General features: G+C 52.5%; 3 protein-coding genes across 23 annotated transcripts in view; 2 read left to right on the top strand and 1 right to left on the bottom strand.

Moving 5' to 3' along the window:
• The window catches only part of STRADA (STE20 related adaptor alpha), a 28942-nt gene extending 25441 nt beyond the window's left edge, over positions 1-3501 (top strand). For all 16 annotated transcript variants that reach the window (XM_087441403.1, XM_014789155.2, XM_087441399.1 and 13 more), the window contains 3 exons: positions 1742-1983; positions 2272-2314; positions 2569-3501. In XM_087441403.1, the coding sequence (XP_087297529.1) occupies positions 1742-1983; positions 2272-2314; positions 2569-2721 (438 nt within the window). In that variant the 3' untranslated portion in view covers positions 2722-3501. The remainder of the gene's footprint in view (positions 1-1741; positions 1984-2271; positions 2315-2568) is intronic.
• A 2751-nt stretch (positions 3502-6252) lies between these two features.
• Positions 6253-8639, top strand: LIMD2 (LIM domain containing 2). 2 transcript variants are annotated; one of them, XM_087441392.1, is made up of 5 exons: positions 6253-6359; positions 7066-7207; positions 7402-7446; positions 7527-7666; positions 7742-8639. In XM_087441392.1, the coding sequence occupies exons 2-5, from the start codon at positions 7166-7168 to the stop codon at positions 7899-7901; spliced, it is 387 nt and encodes a 128-aa protein (XP_087297518.1). In that variant the 5' UTR covers positions 6253-6359; positions 7066-7165; the 3' UTR covers positions 7902-8639. The 2 variants fall into 2 exon arrangements, with proteins under 2 accessions (XP_087297518.1, XP_004432695.1); XM_004432638.2 differs by having other exon boundaries at positions 6257-6359; positions 7113-7207.
• Positions 8640-10053: 1414 nt separating this feature from the next.
• The window catches only part of MAP3K3 (mitogen-activated protein kinase kinase kinase 3), a 61114-nt gene continuing 44443 nt past the window's right edge, over positions 10054-26724 (bottom strand). For 4 of the 5 annotated variants that reach the window (XM_087441386.1, XM_087441389.1, XM_087441388.1 and 1 more), the window contains 10 exons: positions 22844-22977; positions 19573-19646; positions 17682-17749; positions 17383-17475; positions 16573-16764; positions 15907-16055; positions 15118-15249; positions 14523-14652; positions 14001-14178; positions 10054-12829 (listed from right to left, as the gene is read on the bottom strand). In XM_087441386.1, coding sequence (XP_087297512.1) covers positions 12601-12829; positions 14001-14178; positions 14523-14652; positions 15118-15249; positions 15907-16055; positions 16573-16764; positions 17383-17475; positions 17682-17749; positions 19573-19646; positions 22844-22977 — 1379 coding nt within the window. In that variant the 3' untranslated portion in view covers positions 10054-12600. The remainder of the gene's footprint in view (positions 12830-14000; positions 14179-14522; positions 14653-15117; positions 15250-15906; positions 16056-16572; positions 16765-17382; positions 17476-17681; positions 17750-19572; positions 19647-22843; positions 22978-26724) is intronic. The other variant, XM_087441390.1, reaches the window with a different exon arrangement.

Below are 26724 nucleotides of genomic sequence, written 5' to 3'. Positions count from 1 at the left end.
CCTTTCTAAATATACCTGGAAGGCCAGTTTCTAATTTAGAATTCACAGACTTCTCAGGTTCTCTGCTACCACGTGCTGATTAATACGTTTAAACTCCAGCCTGCAAGTTCAACTTCTGTTCATGCCCCTTGCAATGACTGCCCTTTGGCCACTTCTAGGCATACACAGCCAGTGGCATAGTCTACCCTTGGGAGACAGACCCAAGGAAGAGGCTTATCCAGGCCTTATCAAATCCAGGAAGTAGACTTGGGTCATTTCGGAAAGGGTTACCTGGGTCCCAAGTACCGGAGCATGATCTAGAACTGGGGAGGGGAGCGCAGGGGTATAGGTGCTGAGTGAGCCTCTCCCCTGAACCGAAAGACTGCTTGCCCTGTGGGGAGAGAGCTGGAGAATAGCCAGAGGAGAGCTCTGTAGAGCAGGAGGCCCAGGGAGGCTGCTGGGAGGAGGTGACACTAGAGTCTTGAAGGCAGATAGGAATTAACTGTGTGAAGAAGGGACTAAAAGGAAACTCTTTTAGGCAGAGGGAACAGCATGTGCAAAGACCCAAAGTCAAGAAAGAACAGGATCTGGGGAACAGCAAGTAGTTGTAAATGGCTGAAGTACAGGTGCTTCTGGGGGGCTGCTGGGTGATGTGGCTGGAGAAGGAAGCAAGGGCAGATCATGAAGGATTTTGTATGCCACACAAGGGCATTTGGTTCCTGTCCCAAAGCATGTGGAGAATTGCTAAAGGCATTTAAGCACAGGAGTGATAGCAACAGATATATATTTTAGAAAGATCACTCTAGCAGATGGATTAGATCTAAGAGACTAGTTAGGAGGGTGTGGAAATCTAGGTAAGGAAGCTAGAAAATCAAAGTAAGACAGTAACAGAAAGATGCTCTAGAAAGAGTTAAAAGGCTATGTAAGGTGAACAAGAGGTACAGATCCAGAAACAGCACTGTCCCATAGAACTTTCTGAGATGATGGAAATGTTCCATGTCTGCACTGTCCAATATGGTAGCCACTAGCCACCTGTGGCTATTGAGCATTTAAATTGTGGCCAATGAGACTGAGGATCTGAATTTCAAACCAAATTTAAATTAATTTAAATATAAATAGCTACCTGTGGCTAGTGGCTACCATATTAGCACAGCTCTAGAGAGATTTCCAGGTTTCTGGCATGGACAGCTCATGAAATTCATGAGGACAGCAATCCTCAAGGTGGGGCTAGTTTTACCTGAGCTGAGTTTGGAGACTTTGGAACAGCTGCCCAAGCTTGGCCTGCCCCTGGGTGCACTGCTCCTGCACAGCCTGCTGCAGCAACAACCCAGGCCATGGCACTGGACGCACTGCATAATGGACCCCATGGCACCCACCTGGGCATGGCAAACAGGCTGGGCTTCAGAGAAAATGATGTGGCTGCTGCCTTCACCCTAGGGTGAGGGCTCTACAGTTAAAAGGATCTGATGCCTTATAAAGGGGGGAGAGGAGACTGAGCCCTTTCCTTCCAGCTGTGGTGAAGGGAGTACTTTTCTGTAGTCCCTCTCCTCCTCTTCAATTTGGCCGAGCTAGGGTGTGGCTGCTGAGCCAGTGGCCAGCATTCCTTTGGCCAATTCCAATAAGGAATTCCTTATTCCACTTACGTCTTTTCTGTACTCCCCCCAAGTCACATTTGTATGTTGGGAAAAGTGTATTTGTGAAGAAACTCTATAGGCCTTCCAGGGGCCCCCTGCAGCCCAGGTCCTGGCTCTGTCCTCCCCAGATGCTGCTGGAGAAACTGAACGGCACAGTGCCCTGCCTGTTGGACACCAGCACCATCCCTGCTGAGGAGCTGACCATGAGCACCTCACGCTCGGTGGCCAACTCTGGCCTGACTGAGAGCCTGGCCACCAGCACCCCCAGGACCTCCAATGGCGACTCGCCATCCCATCCCTATCACCGCACCTTTTCCCTCCACTTCCACCACTTTGTGGAGCAGTGCCTACAGCGCAACCCGGACGTCAGGTATTTCCGCTGGGCCAGGAGTGGGCTTGTGGGGGAGCAGAGAGGACTCTGGAGTTTAAGGCAGGGTTTTTGAGAGGCTGCCTCTGCCCTGTAAAAGTCTCAGTTCCCTGGAGGAGCCCCCACAGCAAGAGGGATTGGCACAGGAGTTTGCTAAGAAGCCAGCCTGCGTAGCTCTGGCTGTTGTTTCTTGGTGAGCTGAGGGTCACTAGGGGGTAAGGTAGAAGCAGCAGGATTTTGGAAATCTGGGGCATGAGAGTGATGCTGATCCCTCTTCTCCCTTCTCTACAGACCAAGTGCCAGCACCCTCCTGAACCATTCTTTCTTCAAGCAGGTATAGTAGCACTTTCCTGAGGCTCCCTGTTTTTCTCTTGCCCTCAGCTTTGGGGTCTTTATCTGTTCTCTCCTCCTCCCTTTTAATCAGAGACATGACGATGTTTCTGAAGCCACTTAAAGGCGCTGCCCTTTCCTCTCATAGACACTCTTGGCTCCAACAGCCCATCTGTCCCGGGGTGATGGTTCCTTGCCCCGTGGTGTCTTGGGACCCAGAACAACAGAATCTACCCCCAGCTCTCTCTCCTCCCCCAGATCAAGCGACGTGCCTCAGAGGCTTTGCCTGAGTTACTTCGTCCTGTCACCCCCATCACCAATTTTGAGGGCAGCCAGCCTCAGGATCACAGCGGAATCTTTGGCCTAGTATCAAATCTGGAAGAGCTGGAGGTGGACGACTGGGAGTTCTGAGCCTCTGAAGAATGTGCACCTTCTTCATCCCAGCACATATGAGACGTATGAGCCTCTGGGGCCCTTCGTGAGGGCTGGCCACATTCCCACCTTCTGGGTGCAGATTGGGTAGAAAGGACATTTCTGCCAGGAGAGTTGGCTGCTTACTGACTGGAAAAGAAATTCTGGAGGGAAACTTTTCTTTACTGCTCCAACGCTTTTGAAAAGACACAAGGGAATCCCAATAACCAGGGATCGGGAGGGGCCGGGAAGCTGACATTCCCAGTCCTGAGAGCTTAGGCGACCTCTTCAGAAGGAAGAGATGCTGTTCTGGCCCTGGGGGCTGAAGTCCAAGCCCAGGGTTTGACTCATCGGCCCAGGGAACTGTGTGACTTCCTCTTCCCACTCTTGCTCTCCTACCAGCCTAATGCCATTCTTTCCCTCTGCTCTCAGATCCTATAGGTCTGTGGAGGGGCAAGCAATAAGCAACCTGCCCCTCCTCCCCTCAGACCTCCCCCTAATGATTAAAGAGAAGGGTATTTTTTCTTAAGCACTGGGTTAAGACTGGGGCAGGCCATCCTGATCCTTCTTAGCAGTTGGGCCCTGACACCTAAAACCTTCCCATAGTTCATCTGTGTAGCTCATTCCTTTCCCACCAAGGATCCATCTTACCGCCTCCTGCCAGCTGCTCTGGTGCTTTCTCCAAGGGCCATAATGTCTTGCCTAGCCTGCAGGCTTAAGTCGTTATGCCGTGTTAGTTTCATTGCCAGAACAAATTAAAATTTTCAGAGAATCCATTGAGAGCGGCACTGTTGTGTTAGCCATACAGGCTCAGACCTGAGTCATTCCGCCCCGGGTTCTGCTTTCCAAGAGTCGTCCCACAAGTGGCTGTGGAAGCACAGCAGTGGCCTCTTTAATTAGATAGCCTCACAACATACCAATTTCTTTTAAAACCCATAATAAATTTGTCTCTTAACTAGTTAAAATTTTGACACCTAATTTTAGCTTATGGCCATCAAACGGCTTTGGGGCTGGAAAGGTCTAGGTGCTGGAGACCAGCCCCTAGTCCACAGGACCACTTCTGGGCCACTAGGAGTCCAGGCAGAAGAGGCTCACCTTTGGCAGGAAAGGAGGTGGGGGGTTTTGTTTTGTAACATGACTTGTGGTGTCTCCTTACCATTGGAACTAATACACAAAGAGCCAGCAACCTAAGAACCAGACCTGCCCCCTCCGCTGTCATCCTGGCTGGTGGCCAGTGAGTCCTGGCCAGGGGGTGATTCTAACCTCGGCTCCTCCATGGTGCTTCCCAGCCTGTGTGTGCACCAGCCTGGCCCCTTTCCCCTGCTGGTCCCTCAGCGGTGAGGTGCCCTCCTCTTGCTCAGGCACTTCAGATGTCAGATTAAGGAAGTGCCCCTCCTTCCCTGAAGCTGCTTTGAACCATCAAATGCCCTCCCTTTCCCTTTCCTCAGAAATTGTAACAGCAGTTTAAAAAAGAAAAATAAAAAGCCTCTTCCTTTGGGCACTTACAGGGGTTGAGTTGAAGGGAATGACACCAACCATGAGGTGGGGTGGGGAGACCTGAAATGTTGGAGTGAGTGAGAAAACCAGGTCACATTTATTTCCAACGCTCCTCCTTCCCCCTGCCCCGTTCATTTTTTTGTTTAAACCTCAAGTTCCCTTTTCTCACCACCATATCAGCCTGTTTTCTTTCCTTTTGAACTGCTTTGTTCACCTTTCTGTCAGCTCATCCTTAGCACCCAAACTGCTGATTCTGGGTAGCTACCTGCAGTTCAGCCCGCAGATCTGTCCTGGGCACGGCAAGGGGCCTCAGGGTCCTGGCCAGCCAGACAGTGCCCAGCTGCCAGCCCAGCCCTGCTCCTAGTGTCCCCGAGGGCTTCACCTTTTTTGCATCATAGCAGCCCCTTTGAGAATCTGATGACAGGTGTGGAAACTGCCCAGAAAGATGCATATAAACAGTTCTAGAAGTTTCTCACACCCCATCCAGGGAGTCCTGAGGCGTGCAGCTCAACCCAAACACAAATCTTTCTCTAGAGAAAAACAGGAGACTGAGGAGAAAAGTGAAGCACAGCGTGGGTGTGTTGAGTGAGCTAAGGGAAGAGCGGGCGGCTGGGGAAGCCTGCTGCCTCCCTCCCTCTCCTGCCAGGCCCAGAAGCACTGAGCTGTTCCCTGACAAGTGTGTGGGCTCTGCTCTGGAGCCACGAGTTCTATTCCTGCTACAGTGTGGGAACAAGCTATGTTTAGGGCAGTGCTTTGAGAAACAGCTTCCAGTCTGATGTTAGGCAGAGTCAAGCAGTCCCTGGCGGCCAGCAGAGGCCCGTCCAGCTGAGGCCCTACTGCCCACAGTGAGTGATGGTCACCTGCATGCTGTTGTGCATTGCACTAGAGCCTTGGCAACCAGCTTGGCCAGAGGGGCAGGGAGTCAAGAGCTGGGGCAGGAGGCTGGGCTTCTCCTGCCAGCCCTGCTGCCCTAGCTTTTAATTTGCAACAGTCACTTCACATCTTCAGGCCTGGCTCCCTTGTGTTAAATAGGTTTCGGGGACCCAAGGTTTGCTTGTTTGAAGGATGGAAATCTTTTTTCTTGAAGGGGGTGTCCTCAACTGCTGGCAAGCAACGGTGCCAGCAGGGGTTGGGCTGACTAATCCCACAAAATCCGGCCACAGAAACCCTTTAGGACGGCGCGCTGTGGAAGGGCAGGTGCTCTGGGACACCAGGAGCAGCAGCCTCCCGGGCCCCTTCTCTAGGGGGTTGTAGGAGATGGCGCTGAGGGGTGGTGGTCCCGCCAGACGCCTAGTGCAGGCCGGCCTCGCGGTGAGCGGGCGCCCGAAAGCGCCGGCCCCCGGCCCCCCCCACGTGGCGGCCCGGGCCGAGCCTTGAAGCCTCGCGGCCGGCGTGGCGGGACCGCGTGCCCGACCGCTGCCGCCGTCGTCCTCCGCCGGCTGTGCGGGCGCGCCGAGGCGGCCCCTGGCGGTGAGAGGACTCTGCGGCCCGAGGGGGCATGAGGGCCGGGAGCGGAAGCTGGGTGGCCTCCAGGACCGCCCCCGCGGGGTCTGTCAGGCTGCAGGGCCCACCGAGCGCCGGGCGGGGAACGGGGGGCTGTCAGGCCTGCGCCCGCGAGGGCCAACCGGGGGAAACTGAGGCAGCGAAAGGCCCAGGCGCACCTCGGTTCTCCTTTTCTGCCGCAGGGGCCTCGCCAGAAGCACCATTTGTCCTGCGATCCCCGGCGTCTCAACCTGAACTTGTCCCCGCCCCGAGGCATGCGGTGCGGGGCCCTCCGGCTCCGGTCCCTGCCTCCGTCAGGGCGGGCCGACGGGGCGGCCGAAGTCCGGAGGCCGACGAACGCGGGGCCCAAGGGGCGGTGCGGAACCGGGGGGCAGACAAAGGCGGGGGACGGCGAGCGAGGGAAAGACAAAGCGTAGAGGGGGGCGGCGGCGGCCGAGCCCCGGAGGCGGCTCCGGGCGAGGCGGAGCCAATGGGCGGGCGAGGGCGGGGGCCGGTGGGGGCGGGGCCGAGATAAGGCGGCGGTGGCGGTGGCCGCTTGGGGACCAGTGGCAGCGGCGGCAGCTCGTGCCCGCGCCCTCCTCGCACCCGAGGCCACCCCAGGAGACCGACCCCCGCCCCGAGGCCCAGGCCGAGGCCCGGTGAGACCCGTGGGCGGGCCGGGGGGAGGGGCCTGCATCCGGCTTGCAAACCGGGCGCCGAGGCAGGGGCTGCGGGCGCGAGGTCGCCGCCCGCGGGTCCCGACGCCGAACGCCTTGGCCCGTCATTCCCGCCCGGCAAGCGGCCAGGGCAAGCCTCCAGGCGGGGGCGGGGCCGCGTCCCCTCGGCTGGACCCACGGGGGTCGGGTCTATGCGAGTCTCGGGGCCGGGGAGCGGGGCGCTCGGGCGGGGCGGGCGGCCCGGCTCGCGAGCGCTGTCCAGGGGCTGGGCGGGCCGAGCTGGGGGCGCCCGCAGCCTCGTTGCCTCGGCTCCGCGCTGGGCAGCGTTGGGCTGGGGTCAGGTGAGGGCAGCGGGTTCTCGCCGCGGCCCCGCCCGGCCCGCCCTCTCCTGACGTCCCTTCAGCCCAAGAGACCTCGGGGTCCGCGAGGCGCTGACGGCGACTGCGCGAGCCCCTTCCCCACCCCCAGCCGCTCCCTGCAGCCTGCTACCTCTGTTCTTCCTCCGACACGTGGTTCCACTCAGGCCCCTCTACCCCTGGGGGAGCAGTGTGGGGGGCGGGCAAGCGAAGGGGGAGGTGGGTGAGGGGCGGAAGTGGCAAGACCAAGAGCAACAGGAAATGACTTAGGGAAAGTCCCAACCACAGCCCACCAGCCCCCTGCCTGTAAACACCCCACCCCCACCCTGCAGGCTGGGGAAGGGCTTGTGGGGCCCTCCCGACCGACTTCCCCTTGCAGAACCCAGCGGGTGCCGTGTCTTCACCCGGGGCCTCCATCACCTCCAAGGAGCCATGTTCCAGGCTGCAGAAGCCGCCCAGGCCACCCCCTCTCATGTAGGTGATCAGCAGGGTGGGAGGGCCCTCCGGGCAGGTGTCTGGCCTTGGGGTGAAGGGGTGAGGAGCAGCATGTTTGCCTGCCACCCTTTGCCCCCATCCCCTTGAATGCCCCTGAGACCTGGGCTGGTGACCACAGCCACGGTCGGGGGCATCCCTCAGCAGACCCTGCCCTCACTGGCCCTCTCCCTCAGGAAGCCAAAGGTGGCGGTAGCAGCAGCACTGTTCAGCGCTCTAAGGTAGGGCCCTGAGGGTGGGGTGTTGGGGAGGAAGGGATGGGTGTCAGTCAGGCCCCTGGCTGAGTCTCTCCCCCAAACAGTCCTTCAGCCTTCGGGCCCAGGTGAAGGAGACCTGTTCTGCCTGCCAGAAGACCGTGTACCCCATGGAGCGGCTGGTGGCCGACAAGGTCATTTTCCACAACTCTTGCTTCTGCTGCAAGCACTGTCACACCAAGCTGAGGTGCGCCCTTGCCCTGCCCCTGCCCTGGCCTTCCAGCCCTGACCTGACCTGACCACAGTTGTTCTGCTTCTGCAGCCTGGGCAGCTACGCGGCGCTGCATGGGGAATTTTACTGCAAACCCCACTTTCAGCAGCTGTTTAAGAGCAAAGGCAACTACGATGAGGGCTTTGGCCGGAAGCAGCACAAGGAGCTCTGGGCCCACAAGGAGGTGGACCCCGGCACCAAGACAGCCTGAGGCCCCTCTGACCCTCGGTAGAGGGCCTGGAGCAGGGCAGTGGGAAGGGTGGGAAAGAAAGTGAACCCGGGCTCGGGTTGGGGGGAAGGGTGGGAAGAGGATGAGGCCATCTTGCTCAGGCAGAGGGTTATGGGGCAGGGCTCTGCCTCAGGAGCCCTTTGTTCTCCCTCAGGGGCTGGGGGTTTGGGAACCAGGATTGGGGTTTGCTCACCACCCTGCTTCCTGCTTCTTTCAGCCTACCCCACCTCACCCCATGGCCCCCTGGGAGGCCCGCAAGCCTAGCTTCCCTATCTAGGTGCCTTTTCTCCAGCAAGGAGTCAGCATGCCCCCCTCAGGGTCCCAAGCTCCCTCACTGCCACTGGGGCCCTGTGCGGCCCCCATGTCTCCCCATCTACCTCTGCCCTTAGCCTGGTCCTGAGCCATGGAGACTGGAGGAAGGAGAGCCAGAGTGGCCCCTGCTGGGCCTCACAGGATGCCCACCAGGGCTCTGTGGGGGAGGCAAAGGGGGAAGTGGAGCAGCCCTGCCCCCTGCAAGGCAGGGCAGAGCAGGCCCCAGCGGGGCTTGGGACCAGCTTGCACCACTGGAGTCAAGAAGCAGAAGCTAAAGCACCCGCCAAGCTGAGAGCCACAGAGACTGGTGGGGCTGGCGGCAGCCACGCTCCCCTCCTCTTCTCCCGTTTCTGCCCATTCTGACTGTTGTGATCAACCCTGTTTTAAACATGTTTCAACAGATCCTGACTCTGTATTATGTGGCCTGATGGGGGACTTTGTGGCAGGAAGGACACAGACTCACCACGTGGAGGTGAAAGGGGTCAGGATCAACCCAGAGCACTCCTGGCCTTGATCGTGGTGGGGGCTGGTGATGGGTGTCAGGGAAATAAATACCAGCCAGCCTGAGAAAACGGGGTACTCCTCTTCCCAGCCAGGTCTCCGTGCTGTCAAACCCAGAGTAGTCTTATAACAAGCCACTTTGCCCCTCAGACTTGTGTTGGTTAAGAGAGGATCAGGCCATCAGTGTGGGTGATGGCCTCACTGCCCTTCACTATGTTGGAGTGCAAGGCAGAACTCTTCTGCTGAGTCCTTGTCTGGACTCTCTTTGCTCTGGAAATCAGCAGGGGATGGTGGGAACCAGCAGACCCAGCAAATGCTGTCAAAAGTTTCCTAGTCTCTGTGCCCTTTCCCCATCTGTCATCTTCCCCGTTTTTTCAAGCTTTGGGGAGTGAGGCAGCCATGGTCACTGTCCCAGGTAGTCCAAGGAAAAACAGCTCATCTGCTCCTCTGAGGGACAACAGTTTACAGTGGAGCAAACAAGGCAAGCTTGGAGGACCTGAGACTGCTCCACCCCCAACAGAACACAAGAAGTCTGGGTTGTCTTGCCCCAGACCCAACTGTTCTGCTTTCCCCAAACTGCCTGTGGGCTCCCTGAGTTGGTGGAGCAAGAGGGCAGACTCCTGGGGGATTCGTTGCCACCACCTCATATGACTCTTTAAGTCCCTAAGTGACCTCATGCCCATAGGACAGGGTAGGGAACTGGGCATCAAGCTCTGGTGGCCGATGGGCTACTGTGCTCTGTTGAGGCAGACAGTGCCCCTTGAAGCGTCAGAGCTAACACTCAAGTCAGCAGAGATGGCACCCTAGGCCTGGGTCCTCAGAGCAGGCCCAGCTTCTTGCACCAGAGGCCTCAGATGGGGACAAGAATAGTCTCTCTGCTCAGAGCTAAGCAACAGTGGCAGCTAGACCAAGGGGACAGATACCAGAGAGCTGTCTTCTGGAGGCACCTGATCCCTGCCCTGCAAGGATGGGACTAAGATGAGTCCTTCCCTGGGCCGAGAAGACTGCTAGGTGCCACAAAGGTCCTGGGAACCCAGCCACTGGTGACACTGAGGTCAGGGGGCTGCCACCTCAGTACATCAGCCCTGACAGAACCACACACAGTGGAGCTCCCGGGAGTGGGAAGTAGAGGGGGTGGCACCTCTGAGCTAGCAGTGGTACCAGCCAAGTCATCCCATCCCAGAACCCCTCTTGGAGTCATTTTAAGCTTTCCTCTGCTGAGGGACCCAAGCTTGTTGCCAGGCACTATACCTGGCTCTTCCCAGGCAAACAGCTACCTCCTCCATCCCCCACCGAAAGCACTGCCACAGGACCCCTCGGGTATAAATGATCCCTTTTATTGTAAGTAATGCGCGACACTAGCCTGGCTTTGCACTGCAAGCCCTCGGTCAAGATATAGTCAAATAACTATGGCTGCAGGTTCTTCTGCACGATCCACAATTCAGACACAGACACAGAGCTGGCATGGACGGGAGGGGCAGAAGGGTAGTGGAGTGTGGACCGTCCCCAGCCCCAGCCTGTTCTGGGTTGGCCATGGCCCACATACCCCATGGAATGATGAGTAAATGGCGGCATGGCCCTTCCCACAGCAAGCCTGGGGCTGCTAGGAGACTGCCCTTCAGAACTTTTGGGCCCAGGCCATCCTAGGCCCACAACTTCATTTGGATTATTTAATAAAAAAAACAATAAATTAAAATTAAGCAACAGCTTGGTCCTGAGGATGCTGAGCCAGCATGTCCACAGTTTTTGGCACACAAAAAAAATCAAGGTCTTGTTTTTTTGGAGTGCAGAGTTTGTTGGCTTGTTTGCAAATTCATTTTTAAAACACATTCCCTGTGAGGTAAGACCCCGGGGGGGGGGGGGTTGGGGGAGGGGGCTCTGTGAGAGCCTGAACCTGGAACACACAGAGTCGTCTCATCTCGTCAGCGCCGGCACCATGCTCTGTTTCCTCTCAGGGAACAGGGACTGGGGACTGGGGTGTGGGCCCAAGAAGAGTGCTACAGCCATCAGGACGGGGTCATGGAGAGGCCGAGCTGCCACTCGGCAGCTTTGGTCGAGATGAGGGACCGGTCCCCACCCTGGGCAAGGGCTGAGGTGGAGGCAGGAGCACATGCTCACTGTCTTCAGACAGCCGGGCTGGGGATGCCCGACAGAGGCCCCTGGGGGTAAAAGATGGAAACAGAGGGGCCCAGGCCCAACCGGCACCGTGCAACACACATCCCTGCAAAACCAGCTGCTTTCATTTTCTCTTCTCTCTTGAGGCGTCCATCACCTGTAACAGTCTAGAATTGATATATATAAAAACCATCAAATATGATCTGAGATATAAATTAACAAGTACAAGGCCTCACATTACATGATGTGAAAAGGCTAAAAACAGCGATAGAAACTACATTCATAAAAGTGCATCGTCAACATACAATGAAGGCTTTGGCTTGTTCTGGTGCCCGTGGGTAAGTGGGCATGGCTGGCAATAAGCTGCCTGGCGCTAATCCCCAGCTCCCTGGAGATGCCCATCCCTGGGCACTGGCTTTTTTTTTTTTCCTTTAGTGACAACTCCCAAGGAAATTGGGTGTTGAGAGGGAGGAGCTCTAGCAATAGGCACATTTTGGAGGGGAGGGGCCGGAAGAAGGACCAGCGCCCAGGCTGAGGTAAGTAAGGCCAACTCTAAGCTGCTTGGAGATACTGGCTCTCCCGCCCCTGCTGCTGTCGCTCCCCAGGGGAGGAGCAAGAAGGGAGAGGCTGAGACCTCATGGGAATGGACAAGGCTGGCCAAGGAGGAAGAGAGCTAGTAGTTTTGGATACAGTTGGTGGCATCATATGGGCTCTCCCTTCTATCAGGTGGAGAGGGCTCTGGCCTAGCAGGATCATGACTCACAGCCAGCCTGCTACAATTCCCCTGGCTTTCCTGAACAGCCCGCTCGGGGCAGCTAGCTGGCTCAGATGCTCTCACCATCCTGTTCATCTTCCTTTCTGCTCCAGCTGGGGAACAGGTGCCAGGCCAGGAGCACAAAGGCCATCAACTTCAGCTCTTTCCAATCTAGCCCAAGGCCTAAACCCACAGCAAGGGGACTCAGAGCCCAAAGAGCACACTAAGTCTCCAGTTTTGAAACTGGGTACAGCCTAAGAGTGACTCCAACTTGTAAAACAGAGACAATTGCATTGACAAAACTGGGTCTCCCCCCTCAGTGGGGGCAATTCCACATCTCAGGCCCCTGCTTGAGAGGGCAGGGTCACGGGGGCAGGCAGGATGGGCTCCTCCTTCCCTGAATAAGGCAGCATAACATTTGCTTCATTCATCTTTGGTAAAGGACAGGGACTGGCAAAGCTGACTTCGGGATCCAGGGAGGGCGGGTCCCAGGCCTCTGCCTTCCACTGGCTGTGGGATGCTGGGCTTTTACCTCAGGCTTGGGTGGGTTCCTCCAGCCCAGAGATGCCCTGGTGGTCTCCAGACATGAGGAGGAGAAACAAAGTAACACTCTGAATAAAAGTAACACTATTCAGACCTTCGTGTCTGTCCTTTGCCCCCAGACCCTCTGGGCTCTGGTGCTGATTGCAGTGTCAGGACACAGCCGAGGGTGGGACCCACGGCGCCTCACACACTGTTCCTAGCCCCTTCTCCTCCAGGCCGAGCTTAGGACGCTGGAGCTCTTGGGTCTGGCAGGCTGGGGGCTCCCAGTCCTTGAGGCTGCAGCCACCCCACTCTGGCTCTGAGCCCCAGTGACAGAAGGGGCACAGACAAACACTGGCTGGACTGCAGCTCCATGGTCCACAGCCTTGCCTGGGAGAAGCAGCAACTTTGCTGAGCCCCACAGCAGCCCCTTGCCCATGCAGCAGGGGCAGCCGGCAGCAGCGTGGCCTTGAGAGCTCAGTACACGAGCTGTGCAAAGTGGTGTGTGAGCAGCTCCTCAGCTGACGGTCTCTGGCGGGCCTCCACAAAAATGCGCCTCAGGAAGTCCCGGCCGTGCTCAGAGATGTGGGAGGGCAGCTGAGGATTGGTGGGCTGGGTGGCAATCTTGAAAATGGCAGCCATGGCTTCATACTCTGCCCAAGGTGGTTTCTCTGTCAGCATCTCCACCACAGTGCAGCCCAGGCTCCTGAAAAGAGAGAAGCCCATGTCACCCCTCGGCCAGCCCCCCAGGTTCCCAGCTGCCCTGCCCACCGTTGTGAAAGGAGGTGCCCTTCTCAGAACACACTGAGGCAAAAAGGGCCAAGCTGAGGGTTAACACCCCTGTAGAGGGTCCCCAAGGCCAGAAGAGGCTTCAAAGCACTGTTGGCCTCATCTACATGGGCTCCATCAAAGTACATCCCCCCAGATGCCTCCTGAGATTGGGAAAGAGAACCACTTAGCATGGACAGAAAGAGCTCTGAGATAACTGTATTCGTTTCCTATTGCTGCTGTAACAAATTACCATGAGCCTAGTGGCATAAAAAACAACATAAATTTATTATCTTATAGTTCTGGGGGTCAGAAGTCTAATACTAGCCTCACCGGGCTAAAATCAACGTGTCAGTGGCGATGGTTCCTTCTGGAGGCTCTGAGGGGAGAATTCGTTTCCTTGCGTTTTCCAACTTCTAGGGGCAGCCTAGGCTCATGGCCCCTTCCTTGCATCACTCCAACCTCTTGTTTCCATTGTTACACCCCCTATTACCCACTCTGATCTTCTGCCTCCCTTTTATAAGGACCCTTGTTATACCAGGCCCACCTGGATAATATCCCCATCTCAAAATTCTTAAACTAATCACATCTACAAAGGCCCTTCTATAAGGTAACATCTACAGGTCAAAGGTATTAGTGGACATCTTCAGGGGACCATTATTCAGCCCACCACAATAATGTTCCAAGAGAAAGAGATGCTCTCGTGACTTCCAGGCCCTTTTAGAGGATGGACATGAAGTCAGGTAGAGCAAATGCAAGCTATCTGAGTGCTGGGAGAGGGAGCGGAAGCCTGCTACTGTTTAGAGACTGATTCAGACCTTCAGAAGATCCTACTTCTTTCAGGGATTTAGCAAACATCAGGGATATTTTCCATGGCCTACGTTCCCAGCAATAACAGTTGCTATTCAGAGTTAAAACACATCTACTGTATATGCTGCTGCAGGCACCAGCACCTCTGCACACCTGGAGCCTGCATCCTGACCGAGTTGGCAAGAGGCGAGTTCTCACTCCCTTCTGCCACACTGCAAAGCCCCCAAAGCTTATTTCTAAATTGGAGCCACTACAGCCCAGACAGGAAGGTGGGGTCCCAGCATGTCCCCAGCGCTCACCACACGTCTGCTTTCCTTCCGTAGCCCTCACCGCTGATCACCTCAGGGCTCATCCAGTAGGGTGTGCCGGTGACCGAGCGCATGCCCGTGCCCGACATGCAGATGGTCTGCAGGCGCTTGCTGGCCCCAAAGTCCCCAAGCTTCACATTCCCGGCAGAGTCTCGGAGGATGTTGGCTCCTAAGGCATGAAAGGGCAGAAGATGCACCCTAGACCCTCTGAGCATTTCCTACCATCCTCCTGCTTTCCTTCCCTCCCAGGTCACAGGGCTGCTGGGGAGAATGCGGGTTATCGTGAATTAGACATGAACTGTACATAGCAAACAGGCTAGTGACAGGAAGCCAACAGCACAAATTGAGCTTCACGATGGCCAACATCCTCAGAGCACTTCACAGTATTTTCCCAAATTGCTCAACCAATCTTCACAGCAGTCCACCAAGGAAACAATTAAGGTCCCACTTTTTAGAAAGTTCAGAATGGTTAAGTGACCAGGTCTTGGGGATCCACAGCCTGCCCCTGCTCACCCTTGATGTCCCGGTGAACAATCATGTTGCTGTGCAGGTAGGACATGCCCTCCAGGATCTGCCGGGTGTATTTTCGGGTCACACTCTCTGTCAGAGCTCCATAGGCCTTCAACTGGTCTTTCACTGAGCCCTACAGCCACAGGAGGCAGAAGGAGTCACCACGACCACTCAGCATTGCAGCAAAGGAGTGATACATCCAATCCCCATTTGCAATATGCCGGGCACTTTGCTAGGGGCTGTTGGGCAGCTTGGAGAAAAGTATGAGACAGTCCTACCCTTAAGTAACGCATGACCCAAATCCAGAAGAGAGGCCCCTTTTTTCCAGGTAAAGGAGGTACTTACTGTACAGTGCGCAGCTGCCCTATAAGCCTCAGGTTAGGGTGGCCTGGGAAATTTTTCATCCCACACCATCACTGCAGCCAGATGTAGGGCCCTCCTGACTCCAAGTCCTGCCATCATCTCACCTTCTCCCCTGAGCCTCTGGAGTCTCATCTTATGTGATCAGACTCTTGTCAAAGGGACCCCTCTCTGCAGCCCTCAACCCCAGGTCAGGCCCTCTCTTGTGTGTGTCTCACATGTATCAAGGGGCACATACCCCGGGCATATACTCCATGAAGATGGTCAGAGTCTTCTCGGCGCGGTCCCGCAGACAGCCATAGTACTGCACAATGCGCTCGTGCTGCAAGTTCTTCAGCAACTGGATCTCACACTCCAGAGCACTCACCTCCTAGATAAGGGGCCCAGTGGTCACCTCGGCTCTCGGGGCCCCAGTTCTGCCTGCCTGGGATCACCTCGGCTTGCCCTAGTCAGTGGCCTCAGAGGGGTCTGTCTGCTTTGCGAACTTCAGCTGGAGAATAAGGGGACTCTCTTAACCATCTGGCCCTTGGCCACAATGCTGGGCAACCTTTGGGGCGGTGGCACTCCCATGCTGGAAGAAGGCAGACAGCGGGGTGGGAGAAGGGGTTGTGGGTGCTTAATTAAGGTAACTGCTGCATTTGACCACTCAAATTGGAATGTAGGTCATACCCAAAGCTGAACTCCAAAGACAGGCTCCTTCCTGGGCTGAGGGCTGAGAGAGGTGTCTGTTGAGGGTGAGGCAGGTACTGCTCTTTGTGGCACGGGCCAACACCTCTTAGTTTGGGTTACTTTGTACTTCGTCATCAACTCATTCCTCATACCCAATCCCTCCCCTGGGTGCTTGGTGCTCTTTGGACCACAGTCCCTTCACCCCATGGCCAGAGCCAGGGTGGACAGCAAGAGAGCTTGGGAGGAAGAATGATGGGGGAAACAACCTATAGCACCTCGAGCAATTAGTCTGTGCAGCAAGACAGGCATTTTTGTTGAGAGGGAGGAACTGGAAGTCAGACTAAGGGGAAGGCAGTACCTTGCTTGTCTCAGGACTGTCTGGGTCAAACTGGACCTGCTTGGAGGCAAGTTCGCGTCCTGTGTCCACATCATAGCATAAATAGACCCTGCCGAAGGCACCCTGGCCTAGGAGCTTCCCCCGGCGCCAATTGATGGGGGCACTAGGAGCTACAGGCGAACAGAAGGAAAGAGCATTAGTTCGTACACTATTTATTGGTATCCTGCCTCTTTCTCCAGAGGCTCTATGATGGGAGCTCTGGTTGAGCTCCCCCCTCATCCAGCATCACATCTCAGCATGATATCTCCACATCCATCTGGAGCAGGCCCAGGGCCCTGGTCAATCAAACCTTACGGCCTGAGTCCCGAGAAGCAGAGGACTGGCTCAAGTCATGGTTTAATTAATGCTCTTGTGCACTGAACAAATATCTATACTTCCAAAACCCCTAAACATCTTAATATGTCAGGGGTTAAGAAGACTGATTTTCAGTTAAACATGGAAAAACTAAAGACTAGAGGGCGGAAGTGGCTTATCACACAATGGTGGAGTGAGGACTAAGGTCAGGGGGTCTGCTGCCCACACACAAGCTCTTCCATGGTGGTGAGGAGGGCCAGGGCAGCCTACTGCTGAGCCGAACAGCCCCACTGGACCCGCTGGCCTCCCTCATAGCCAGGGCCCACTCCTCACACTTGGTTGGCACACTCCTCTCCTGCACAGAGAGGGCGTTCTCGCTGTCCGCACTCCGCAGGCGCCCTCGGGGGTCCAGGTATTGCACCGCTAGACCCATGTTCTCGCCATTTGTGCTCAGGGAGCGGCTGGAGGGCACCAGGGTGAACAGGTTACCTTGATGACGCCGTATTCGAGGAAATGTTCTTCTGCCTGAAGGAGTACAGGAGCCAGAATAGAGCAAGTCAGACTCCTGGCCACAAGGCTGAATGTGAAAACCAGGTCATAACACCACCTCCAGTCCATCCTATCTGCCCTCCCACCTGACTCATGCCAGAATGGTTAGTGTCCCAATCACCCTGAGAATCAGGACAAAAGCAGGAATTAGGAAGCAGCCACAGATGGTTCAGGAGCCCTGGCCAAAGGGAAGGCACAGGGCTGGCCCTCAGGCCCCACATCACTCGTAAGGCCAATCCATGGCTGAAGTCTGTTTTCCTTGGCATCCTAATCCTAAACCTCTGTGGAAGCTCCATTCCGTTCGCTGCAGTGGGGTTTTAGAGGGCGCTGGAGAGTGGCGCTCCGGGGCACGCTGTGTACTTCGACAAAGGACAAAGTTCCCAATGGCAGCATCGTGGTCTACAAATACCATCCTCCCTCTTTTTTTGCCCCCCTGTCTCTAGTGCTTCACGTCTGGGCACAGTTCCTCAGGAATAAAGGAAACACCGGGTCTGAAGGGCCCAGGGCCCTCCCTGCAGTGGCTTTTCCATGGCGAAGCTCTAACCATGTCCTCTCCGAGGCAGCCAGCAGGGGGCAGGGTGGAGGTGCGCTCACCATCGTTGTAGTCCTTGTGGTGCACAGACACGTGGTAGCGCCGGGGGTAGGTTCCACCTTTGACCCCTTTGTCATAGAGTTGAGTTTCCCGATCTGAGTAAGATAGAGAAATTACTGGCTTCTGGGTAGGTCAACATTAGTGATCCATTTAAGCCCCTAGGTCACATGAGACCTCAGAGCAGCAGGCCTGAGGAGAATTAAAATACAGTCCTGGCTTCCCAATTCAGTTATCAAAAGCAGAATGCCTGCAATCCCCCCCAGACACACTGCAGCGCTCACCCAGGATCTGGGGAACTCACCCGAGAACTCCTGTCTATTGTCTGGGAAGCTCTGGGCTCGGGACATTCGAGATTTCCGGAAGGATGGACTGGAAAAAACAAAACAAAATCATAAAGTAGACTTCGGCATACTTCCAAAGCAGTTCACCAGGGCAGAAAGCAGGATATCCAGACGGACTCCCTTTTCTAACACCCTCCCACATCATTACACGGCGGGAAACGGAGTTTAAGAGAAACAGCCCTTTTCTGAGCTCAGCCTCCTACTTTCTCTTTATTAGTCTGAGGCCCAAATCTGACAGGATCCTGCATAATGAACCCCTCCAGTCCTACCAAACTCCACCCTGGCTGCACAGCACTTTCCCTTCTTGCCCTTTCCTCCCACCTTGATAACAGAGAAAAGCTACAAAAAATCCCTTGCCCAGGCAGTAATAAAAATAGCAACAATACCAAGCATCTTCCTTTCAGACTAATCACCACCATCTCATTTTGGAAATGGGGAAACTGAGGAACAGAGAGGTTAAAGGACTTTCCCAAGGCTACTCAACTAATATTTGGTGGAGCTGGGGGCTATCAGGCTCCAAATCCCATGAAGGGAAGATGGAAACCTTGAGCTAGGCCTCCAGGAAGTAAGTCCAGGTCACTGGGTTTCACTCCCAAGGAGAAAAAAACAAAGCATTAGAGCAATGGAGGAAAACCCCAAGAATCAAGTGTGTAAATTTAGCTATCTTTCCCAGAATTCACCTGAATGGTCCCTTCCCTAACATGCAACTGTCTTTTGAGGGGGCCACAGGTCAGAAACTCTCAAGGCAGTGAGACAGGGGCTGGTTCCTACTTCCCAAGTACTAGATCTTCTATAGTGCTATCCTACCTCACCTCCACTTGGCCACAAAGCTTAGGAGACAGTCTGAAACCAGAGTGAGTCCCTGTCCTGGCAGAGCCCTCAGTTTGTGGCAGCAACCTCTCGCACTTTTACCTGTGCCTTCTTGCTCTCCTGGTTGGAGAGAAAGCCCAAAACAAGGCTACAAATTGGGTACCGACAAGTGACTATGACTGTATGCCATGGGAATACAGCATTCATCAGTGCTCAGATCTCTTAGGAAAGACAGTACAGATTTGGCCATGGTCACAAGGTCAGTACCCACATGAATCAGTTACACAAAGAAAAAACAATCTCCAAACCTGCTCCATAGCCTCTGACCATAGCCCTAAGCCTAGACAGACATGAGCAAACGTGATCAAATGTGCTCTTGAGCATGAGCTCAAAGCGGGAGACCAGCTGGATCAGTGCCAAAGCCAACTCCAAACATACCCCTACTGACTTGCAAACCAGCTCTGCAGAACCACTCGGTACGTAAAGAACAGCACTAATTCCCTTCCAAAGTATAAGAACAAGACTACACACCAAGCAGGCGGTGTGGTAAGCTAGGCAGTCTGGATACTTTGTTTTCTGGTTTTTATATCCCAGTTTCTTATTTCACCAGAAACACTTGGAGAAAGATAATGAAAGTAAACCCACAGTTGATAATTCAAATTTGTCCCCAAAACATTGAAGGTCTACCGCTTCTCAGTCCAGATCACAGCAATGAGGCCAAGAGTCCAAGAGCAGCATGTATCATGTGGAAAGTCAAAACATGTACAGCACTTGGAACAATAGAGCAAGCATTTAACACAGCGAGCTGCTGTTACGAGCTGCTATAACATTCATCTAATTATACAAACATAACATTCTCATGGTGTTTGGAAAATTAAGGAGCGGGCTAGGAATCCCAGTGAGAGGTTTCCTTCCCAGAAGCGTGACGTTTTAACCAGTGTCTAGATCGGGGACACACACACTAGCTAACTCTTATTTCCTCAGCCCATTGGTTCCAAAAACGCCTACGCACTAACCCCCAAACCAGTCACACTTCCATACCTGTCTGCTGACCTGTCCAAAGATTGGCAGCTTCCCGACAAGGAATTTTCAGCACTACTCAAGGGATCCAGCATCTGCAAGGCAAGTCATACAATAAAATCCCAGCCCCAGCCCAAATCCCAGCCAGGCAACTCAGGGCTTTATGGCTCAACCAAGGCCAGCAAACGGTCCTTTTTGTCAAAATATGAAAGTGCCCCTTCTTTGCCTGTGCAGTGGGAAGAATGGTTAGGAAGGTACCATTCTCCCCTGTAGTTTGAAAGGCAAGTTTCCAGGAAGGAGAAAAATGCCTGGCTGGCATCCCAAGGAGCTCCGCCAGGAGAGCAAAGCAGAGACGCTGCTTCTCTTGTTGGCATTTTCTTGGCTCACGAACGTTGGAGCCTGGCGCTGGAGATGGTACTACCCTGCAGAGGCTTCCAGTGCATTTGGGTGGGACCATAATGCTTCTGTTTACACTCCACAATTTATAATTGATAAAGACAAGTATTACTCTCATTCCACAGACAAGCCACTGCAGGTCTAGAAAGGTTAGGAGAACTGTCTAAAGTTATGAAACCAGTTAGTGCGCAGCTGATACAGTACAAAAATTTCCTAGTTCCTGGCTTTCATGCAGACGCAGTAGGTATCTATATAAGTTAAAATGTTTCTCTTGCCTTCGGTCAAATGCAGTAACAAAAAGCCTCTGATTAGCTTTTTCTCCAACTAAACTCCCCTTCATTTTTCCTATGGGGGTATTCACTATCGGAGTATTCATCACCTAAGATCCAAAGTTCAACATTACAGAGGGAAGCAGAGTTATTGGAATTATGAAAATTCACTAACAACTTTCATAAAATTAGTTTCCAAATCAAATGATCTCTTCCCATTGAATACTATGATCCATCTCATCCATAATTTCAAATGCTTTAGGTCATATTGTCATATATGATTAAAAAAAACCCCTGCAAATCAGGGCAAATTAACTGCAAAGTAAAACTGCAAATCTTGCTAAGGATATGGGATTTCCCAAAGTGCATAAGACCAGTATGGGAAAGATTTGCTCCCAATCCATCAAGTGCATATTTGGCAAAGTTTGACCAGTTAACAGAAGAAGAGTGAATGGGCAAGTATAACATGACAGGGGTGACGAAGCAGGAAGAACACCAAAGGTTCAAGAAAGGCCTTTGGAAAACCCACTGAATCCCATGAAGGCTTCTGTAAAAATGGACCCTCTTTATGCAGTGTTGTAGAAGTCAAAGGGGAAGTGAAGAAAGTTATGTTGTGCTAGCAAAATTTTTATTAGAAAAATAAAGCCAAAAAAATTAACATGAATCATGCTTTTGTTCATTCTAGAAATTAGCAAACAGATGCAACTATTACCTAAATCTGATTAAAGAAAAAACAAAACAAACTTATCTTAGTTTCACTTTTCAAGAAAGTCCCAAGTGAATATTCCTTCACTGTATACTATGCTGTTTTGGTCTCTGCTAAGTGGATTTATCTTGAATGGCTGTTAGCAGGAGCAATTCTCTGTAGCTAAAGGGGCGGGCCCTAGGGAAGGACTTAGGCATTCCCTAGCTGCCACTTTCCTTGGCCTCTTTCTAAAGGTCTGTCCTCACTAGGAGCCTAATATCTCATGCCTTCCAGGGCCAGGCAGGTAAAGCAAAGAAGTAAAAGGATCAGGGTAGAGGATCACGGGGAGGGATAGAGACCAAAGGCAATCAAACTCATTTGCAATCTCTGAGATCCTACACCCAAGTCACCCCTAGTACAGCTGATGTCCAGAAGTGTTCTGGTTAGAGAAAACAGAAAGGATGGTCAGTAAAATGCCTAAGAAGGGAATCTGCAGCTAAAAGCACTCCAGGTCACTGTTCTAAACATAAATTTATCTGGAAAGCAGGAGTATAGAAGAGAGAAGCAGTGTAAAGTCTCATAGTCTATATAGTTTGAATAACGCTGTATAGAGATTAGCTATTGAGGGGAAAGAAAAGTTACAAGAATCAGTTTTTTTTGTAAAATCCCCCACGTGATGGTGCTTGCCCTTCTATTGGATGCTTAACCCTTAAGAAATTTCCCCTTCCCAGACCAAATCCCAAAAATTTATAAGAGCGGATCTTTCTCTGTACAATCAAAGCCAGCTCACTGAAAAGACTTCAGAATGAAGCCAGAGATCTCACTCCTCCTAAGCCAGAGATCTCACTGTTGCTGAGCCAAAACGCCCTTTTCATCAAGTGAGCCACTAGTTAAAAAGCTAGCCATTAAAATGGGCAAACCATTGTGGTGGACACACTCTAAGGGGACCCCCCAATGAGTCACAGCCTTGTATAATTCCCTCCCCTTGAGCACAGGTAGAACTTGTAACTTGCTTCTAGTCAATAGACTATGGCAAAGAGGATGGGACATTCATTCCCGTAATTATGTTAGGTTATATAAGACTCCATCTTTGCAGACTGGAGCAAGAGATTTTCCTGCTGGCCTCAAGAAGCTGTCATATTGTGAGAAGGCCACGTGGTAAGGAACTGTAGGTGGCTTCCAGGAGCGCAGAGTGGCCCCCTGGCTGACACCCAGCAAGAAAGGAGGGACCACCAGGAAATGAACTCTGCCAACAACCATGTGAGCTTGGAAGGGAACCCCAAGCTCCAGAAAGGAATGCAGCCTGGCCAACATCTGATTGCAGCCTTGTGTGACCCTAAGCAGAGGACCCAGCTAAGTCATACCTGGATTCCAGGCCCAAGGAAACTGGAAATTAGTAAACGCATGCTGTTTTAAGCTGCTAAGTTTGTGGTAATTTGTTACGTAGCAATAGATAACTAATATAGCTGTCTAGCATCATAAAAGTTCACCCAAAGCAACCAATCCTACAGTATAATTTGGAAATGGTATACTCCCTACCTTTCATCAAGAAATAGCAAAACTAAAATACGGCTGATGAAAAACAAAATCTGTCAGTTTAGGATCATCATATGTTAAAACTGCTGAAATGACAGGTGGTTGTAAGGAAGTATACAGATAGCAGAGTGGTATTCTGCAGGGAGACCAGTGAAACGACCACAGAAGAGAAAAAATGTGTCCAATCTGCATCCAACACAAGGGAGGCTACATAATGTAGATCCTGTCTTTGTCAGGAATTGATATTTGGCCCCTAGAAAGGAATAATTCATATTTGGGCAGGCCTGGTTTACAAAACAGCTATTAGATGGGGTTCAAGTCCCTGGGCACCATGCCCACTGAGAACCCCCCATTATAACCTTGGTCTCAGACACCCCAAGGCACACCCCGGCCCTCCCATACTCACGCACTGCTCGCTGGTCTCTGGGATGAACTCTCCCTCACTGTTGATGCTGGTGTAGGACCCCTGCCGGGCAATACGCTGCTGCCGCTCAGGCACGTAGCCAGGGGGAGGTGAGCTTCGGCCGGGGTTCTGGGAGCCTAGAGCATAGAAACAAGACTTTTGACCACAGAGCCCAGGATGTGCAGCCTGAGAGGAGCAGACAAGGGGCCAGCTCAGGCCAAGCATCTATTGCAGAGGCTGAGGGAGAGCCAGGTTGTGGCTCTTTGAACATTCTGGAAGACAGGGCGGGCCTAACAAAGTGCCGAGGCTCAATGAAACTTGCTGAGCCAGGTGCCTCCTCCTCCTAACCCAAGGACCCCCAAGAAGGAAAAAAAATACTTAATAGAAAAGTCAAAGAATGGTGGGGAGGTTTGCTTTTTGAAAGATAGTCTCTAAGGAGTTTAAACTATTATTTTCAATATCCTTCAAGAAACTGACTCCTTCATTCTTCCACTGAAGTCAGTCATTCAGAACATATGGCTCATTCGGTGGTACGGAAGACATTTTTATGAATTCACCGCCAAGAACACTTCCTATCTCTTGCTGGAGGCATCAACCTAGCCTCTCTCTAAGGACCACTGAGAGTTAGGTGTCTCAGGTGGGAAGGCTATCCTTGGGCTCTCAGTAACCTGGCTTCCCCACCTAACTCCAGAGCAGAGGCCAGAAACAAAATTGCTCCGAAAACAGGCACAGAATTTTGCTGGATTTCCAGCCTCAACACCTCACTCACAGGGTAGAGGCTACCAATTCTGAGATAAAGAGGTACCTGAGCCATGCCTTTCAAATGATCTCAAACAGCCCATGGAGGAAAGAGCATGTCTGTCCAAGTTTTCTAAGCCCTGACAGAAACTGACACTGCTCTAAGTATATTTGTGATATTGTGCCATAAACTAACAGAGCAATGAAATCACCCAAGGCAATTTGTCTTCTCTTTTTGACCCTCTGGTACCTCCGATTTACTCCTCACAACACCCCTGCAGTGAAGGTGCATTATTATCATCCATGTTGAGCCGAAGGGGAAGCCGAGCCTCAAAGCCATGGAGTGACTTAACGGTGAAGCTGTAACTAGAAAATAGGCTTTATGACTCCTAGTGCAGTTCAGCCAAGGCAATTTTGAGACCATATTTATTTCCAAAAAGGGCAGGCATGCTGCTCAACACAGTGGCGGAAGTCAAAACTTCTCCCTGAACTGGCTCTGCCATACGTTCCTCATGAGTGATCCAAACAGAAGATGGGGATCCCCACCCATGGGGAAATGTGACAGCCTTGCAGCCAGGAGCAGAAGGAAGGCTAACGTGGGAATTTCTTGACAGCACAGGGGAAATGTAGTGCCATGTTTCATGCAGCTCAAATTCAGAGTTGTTCTGTCCATGGTCACTGGTGAGACGCAGGCCAGGGATGCAAGATGCCATCTCACCAACAGAGGGCTCAGCAGCAATGACAAGATAGAGGTAAGGGGAAATCTGGATCAAGAATTAAGAAAGCTACCCCACTTTTCAGAGGCCCAGATGGCAAAGACCCATGTAGCTGGCCACTTCCCTTGTACATGGTAGCACAAAATTCCAGTGCAACCGTGAAAAAAGGATGGTTTTCTTTTTATTTTATTTTTTGAGGAAGATTGGCCCTGCACTAACATCTGTTGCCAATCTTCCTCTTTGTCTTTTTTTTCTCCCCAAAGACCCAGTACATAGTTGTGTATCATAGTTTTCGAGTTATAGCTCTTCTACATGGGACGCTGCCTCAGCACAGACTGATGAGCAGTGAGTAGGTCCGCGCCCAGGATTCAAACTGGCGAACCCCAGGCCACTGAAGCGGAATGCACGAACTTAACCGCTACGCCACCAGGCGGCCCCAAGGATGGTTTTCTTAAGCCCTACCATGCCTCAAAACACAAAGCACTATTTAACACTTGGCTCACAAACATTAGTCTAGTGCCTGCTTCCCAATTCTGGCTTTGGATGACATTTTAGTAGCCCACAAGTTCTATGGAAATTCAATCCATATGTTGGCAACATTTGTCAGCAGCAGAAGTAACCTAAAAAGGCCAGCAAGGTGTAGTGAGAAAAGCCTAAGCTTGAGAATCAGATGAACAGGGGTTCAAATCAGGCTTTGCCCTTCATTAGCTGAATGATTTAAACTCTTGCCTAAATTTCCTCACTGGCAAAAATGGGGAGAATATCTACCTCATAACCTTTTTCAGAAGTTATCAATGTGGTGGCACAGGTACACAGCCACATGGTAGGAACTCAGTAGAATACCATTCCCTTCCTTCACTCTACGTGGCAGATACATAATGGGTTAGACTCAAGATCCATTCCACCCTTCTAGTATGCCTTCCTGCATTTCAGAAGTTCATCAGCTAAAAGTTATTATTGTTAAGACCCTCTTTAGGTTCAGCCACTCAGACGTGAGATACAGGTGGCTTCCTGCTGTTCCTGCTATTTCCGGGCACAGTCAAGGAAGCCTTGGTTTTTCTGCCGCAGCATTAGCAAAGGCCCCATGTCTGGTCTCCAGTTTTCCCAATGTTAAACACAGGTGCAGACATCCCCGTGTAAGTGGTGTGGACCAGAGCAGAGCGGCCCTGGCTTCTGAATCTGGTGGCTTCCTGATTATAGAAGAAAGAGGAGCTCTGTGGTGTGTCTTAACCTAGAATCTGTTTCTCACTCTCCCAATGATTCTATAAGCCAGAACGTGCACTAAATCTCTTCTTCCTAAAACTAAAGTGGATTCTCTTCTGTGCAACCGAACCTTGACCAATACATTCTGAAGTGAAAAGGTATTACATATTTGACCTAGAACAAACAAAAAATGTCTCTTGTAAGGGACGGCTTAGAGAGAAAAACTCTTACTTACTGATGAAATCCCAGACATTGGTCCAAACTATCCCTAGACAGGATGAACTGCCCTCAATCTGTTACATGAGTGTCTAGAGGGAGACCTCCCTGGGATAAAATATTCACGGCCCCTCGACACCCATTCTCTCATTTACCAGCTGCCACTGAACTCTCCCCTGGTTCTATAGGTGGGATGGGACTAGCTCACATGAGGCCAACACTACAGACCCAGGAGGGGCTGGGGGAAAAGAGCAAAGGTTTTCTGAGCTTTTATTTCCAGCCAGAGACTTTCACTTTTTCCAATACACACTGCTGCCTGCAGAGAGCCAGCCTTGTTATCTGATGGGCAATGGGCCAGGGGCTATTGTGCACAGGCCCACAGCTTGGGGCAGGAAAGGGAAGTCTCCCCAAACCAATGGCTATCAGAGGAAGCGAATGGAAAAACCAGGAGTTGGCAGAACTGCTTCAGAGCATTTTCAGTTTTGTTTTTATCTTTATTTCAGAAATTGGGGGCCAATGAGATGTACAACAGCAGTCGAGAACAAGTGAGACAGGGAGCTGAACAGGACAGGCTACTGATCTGTAAGACTCACCAATGCTCATATATTTACCAGCAGGGACAGCAGTGAGCCAGACAGCACAAAGCACAGTGCTATGCAAGACACAGCTTATTATAAGTCTCAGAAGGCAGGCACAGCAGGGGTGGCAGGTTCTCTGGGACATCCTTTCCTGGCATTCTAGCCTGATCTTGCTCTAGTCTCATCAGGCCATTTGTGCCAGGGGGCCCCATCTCAATACCAGCTGAAGCAAAAGAGCAGAGTAGTAGTCCTGCGTTGAGTGGCCCACAACTTCCCATGAAGGCGTTTTACACATAAGGAGAAAGCCAGGAGTTTAAGCTGTCAGCTATCCACACTCCGTCCGGGGCATGTTAGCTTCCTTAACCCAGAGTGGCAGAGTCAGAGCAAAATTCTTACCCTGGGATATGGTTGATTCTTTTGATCTGTACTCTGA

This window comes from Ceratotherium simum, chromosome 16 (genome assembly GCF_057802395.1).
Source record: "Ceratotherium simum simum isolate JZ-2026a chromosome 16, ASM5780239v1, whole genome shotgun sequence".
In the NCBI taxonomy this organism is placed as follows: Eukaryota; Metazoa; Chordata; class Mammalia; order Perissodactyla; family Rhinocerotidae; genus Ceratotherium; species Ceratotherium simum.
This window is presented reverse-complemented; position numbering and strand designations above follow the sequence as displayed.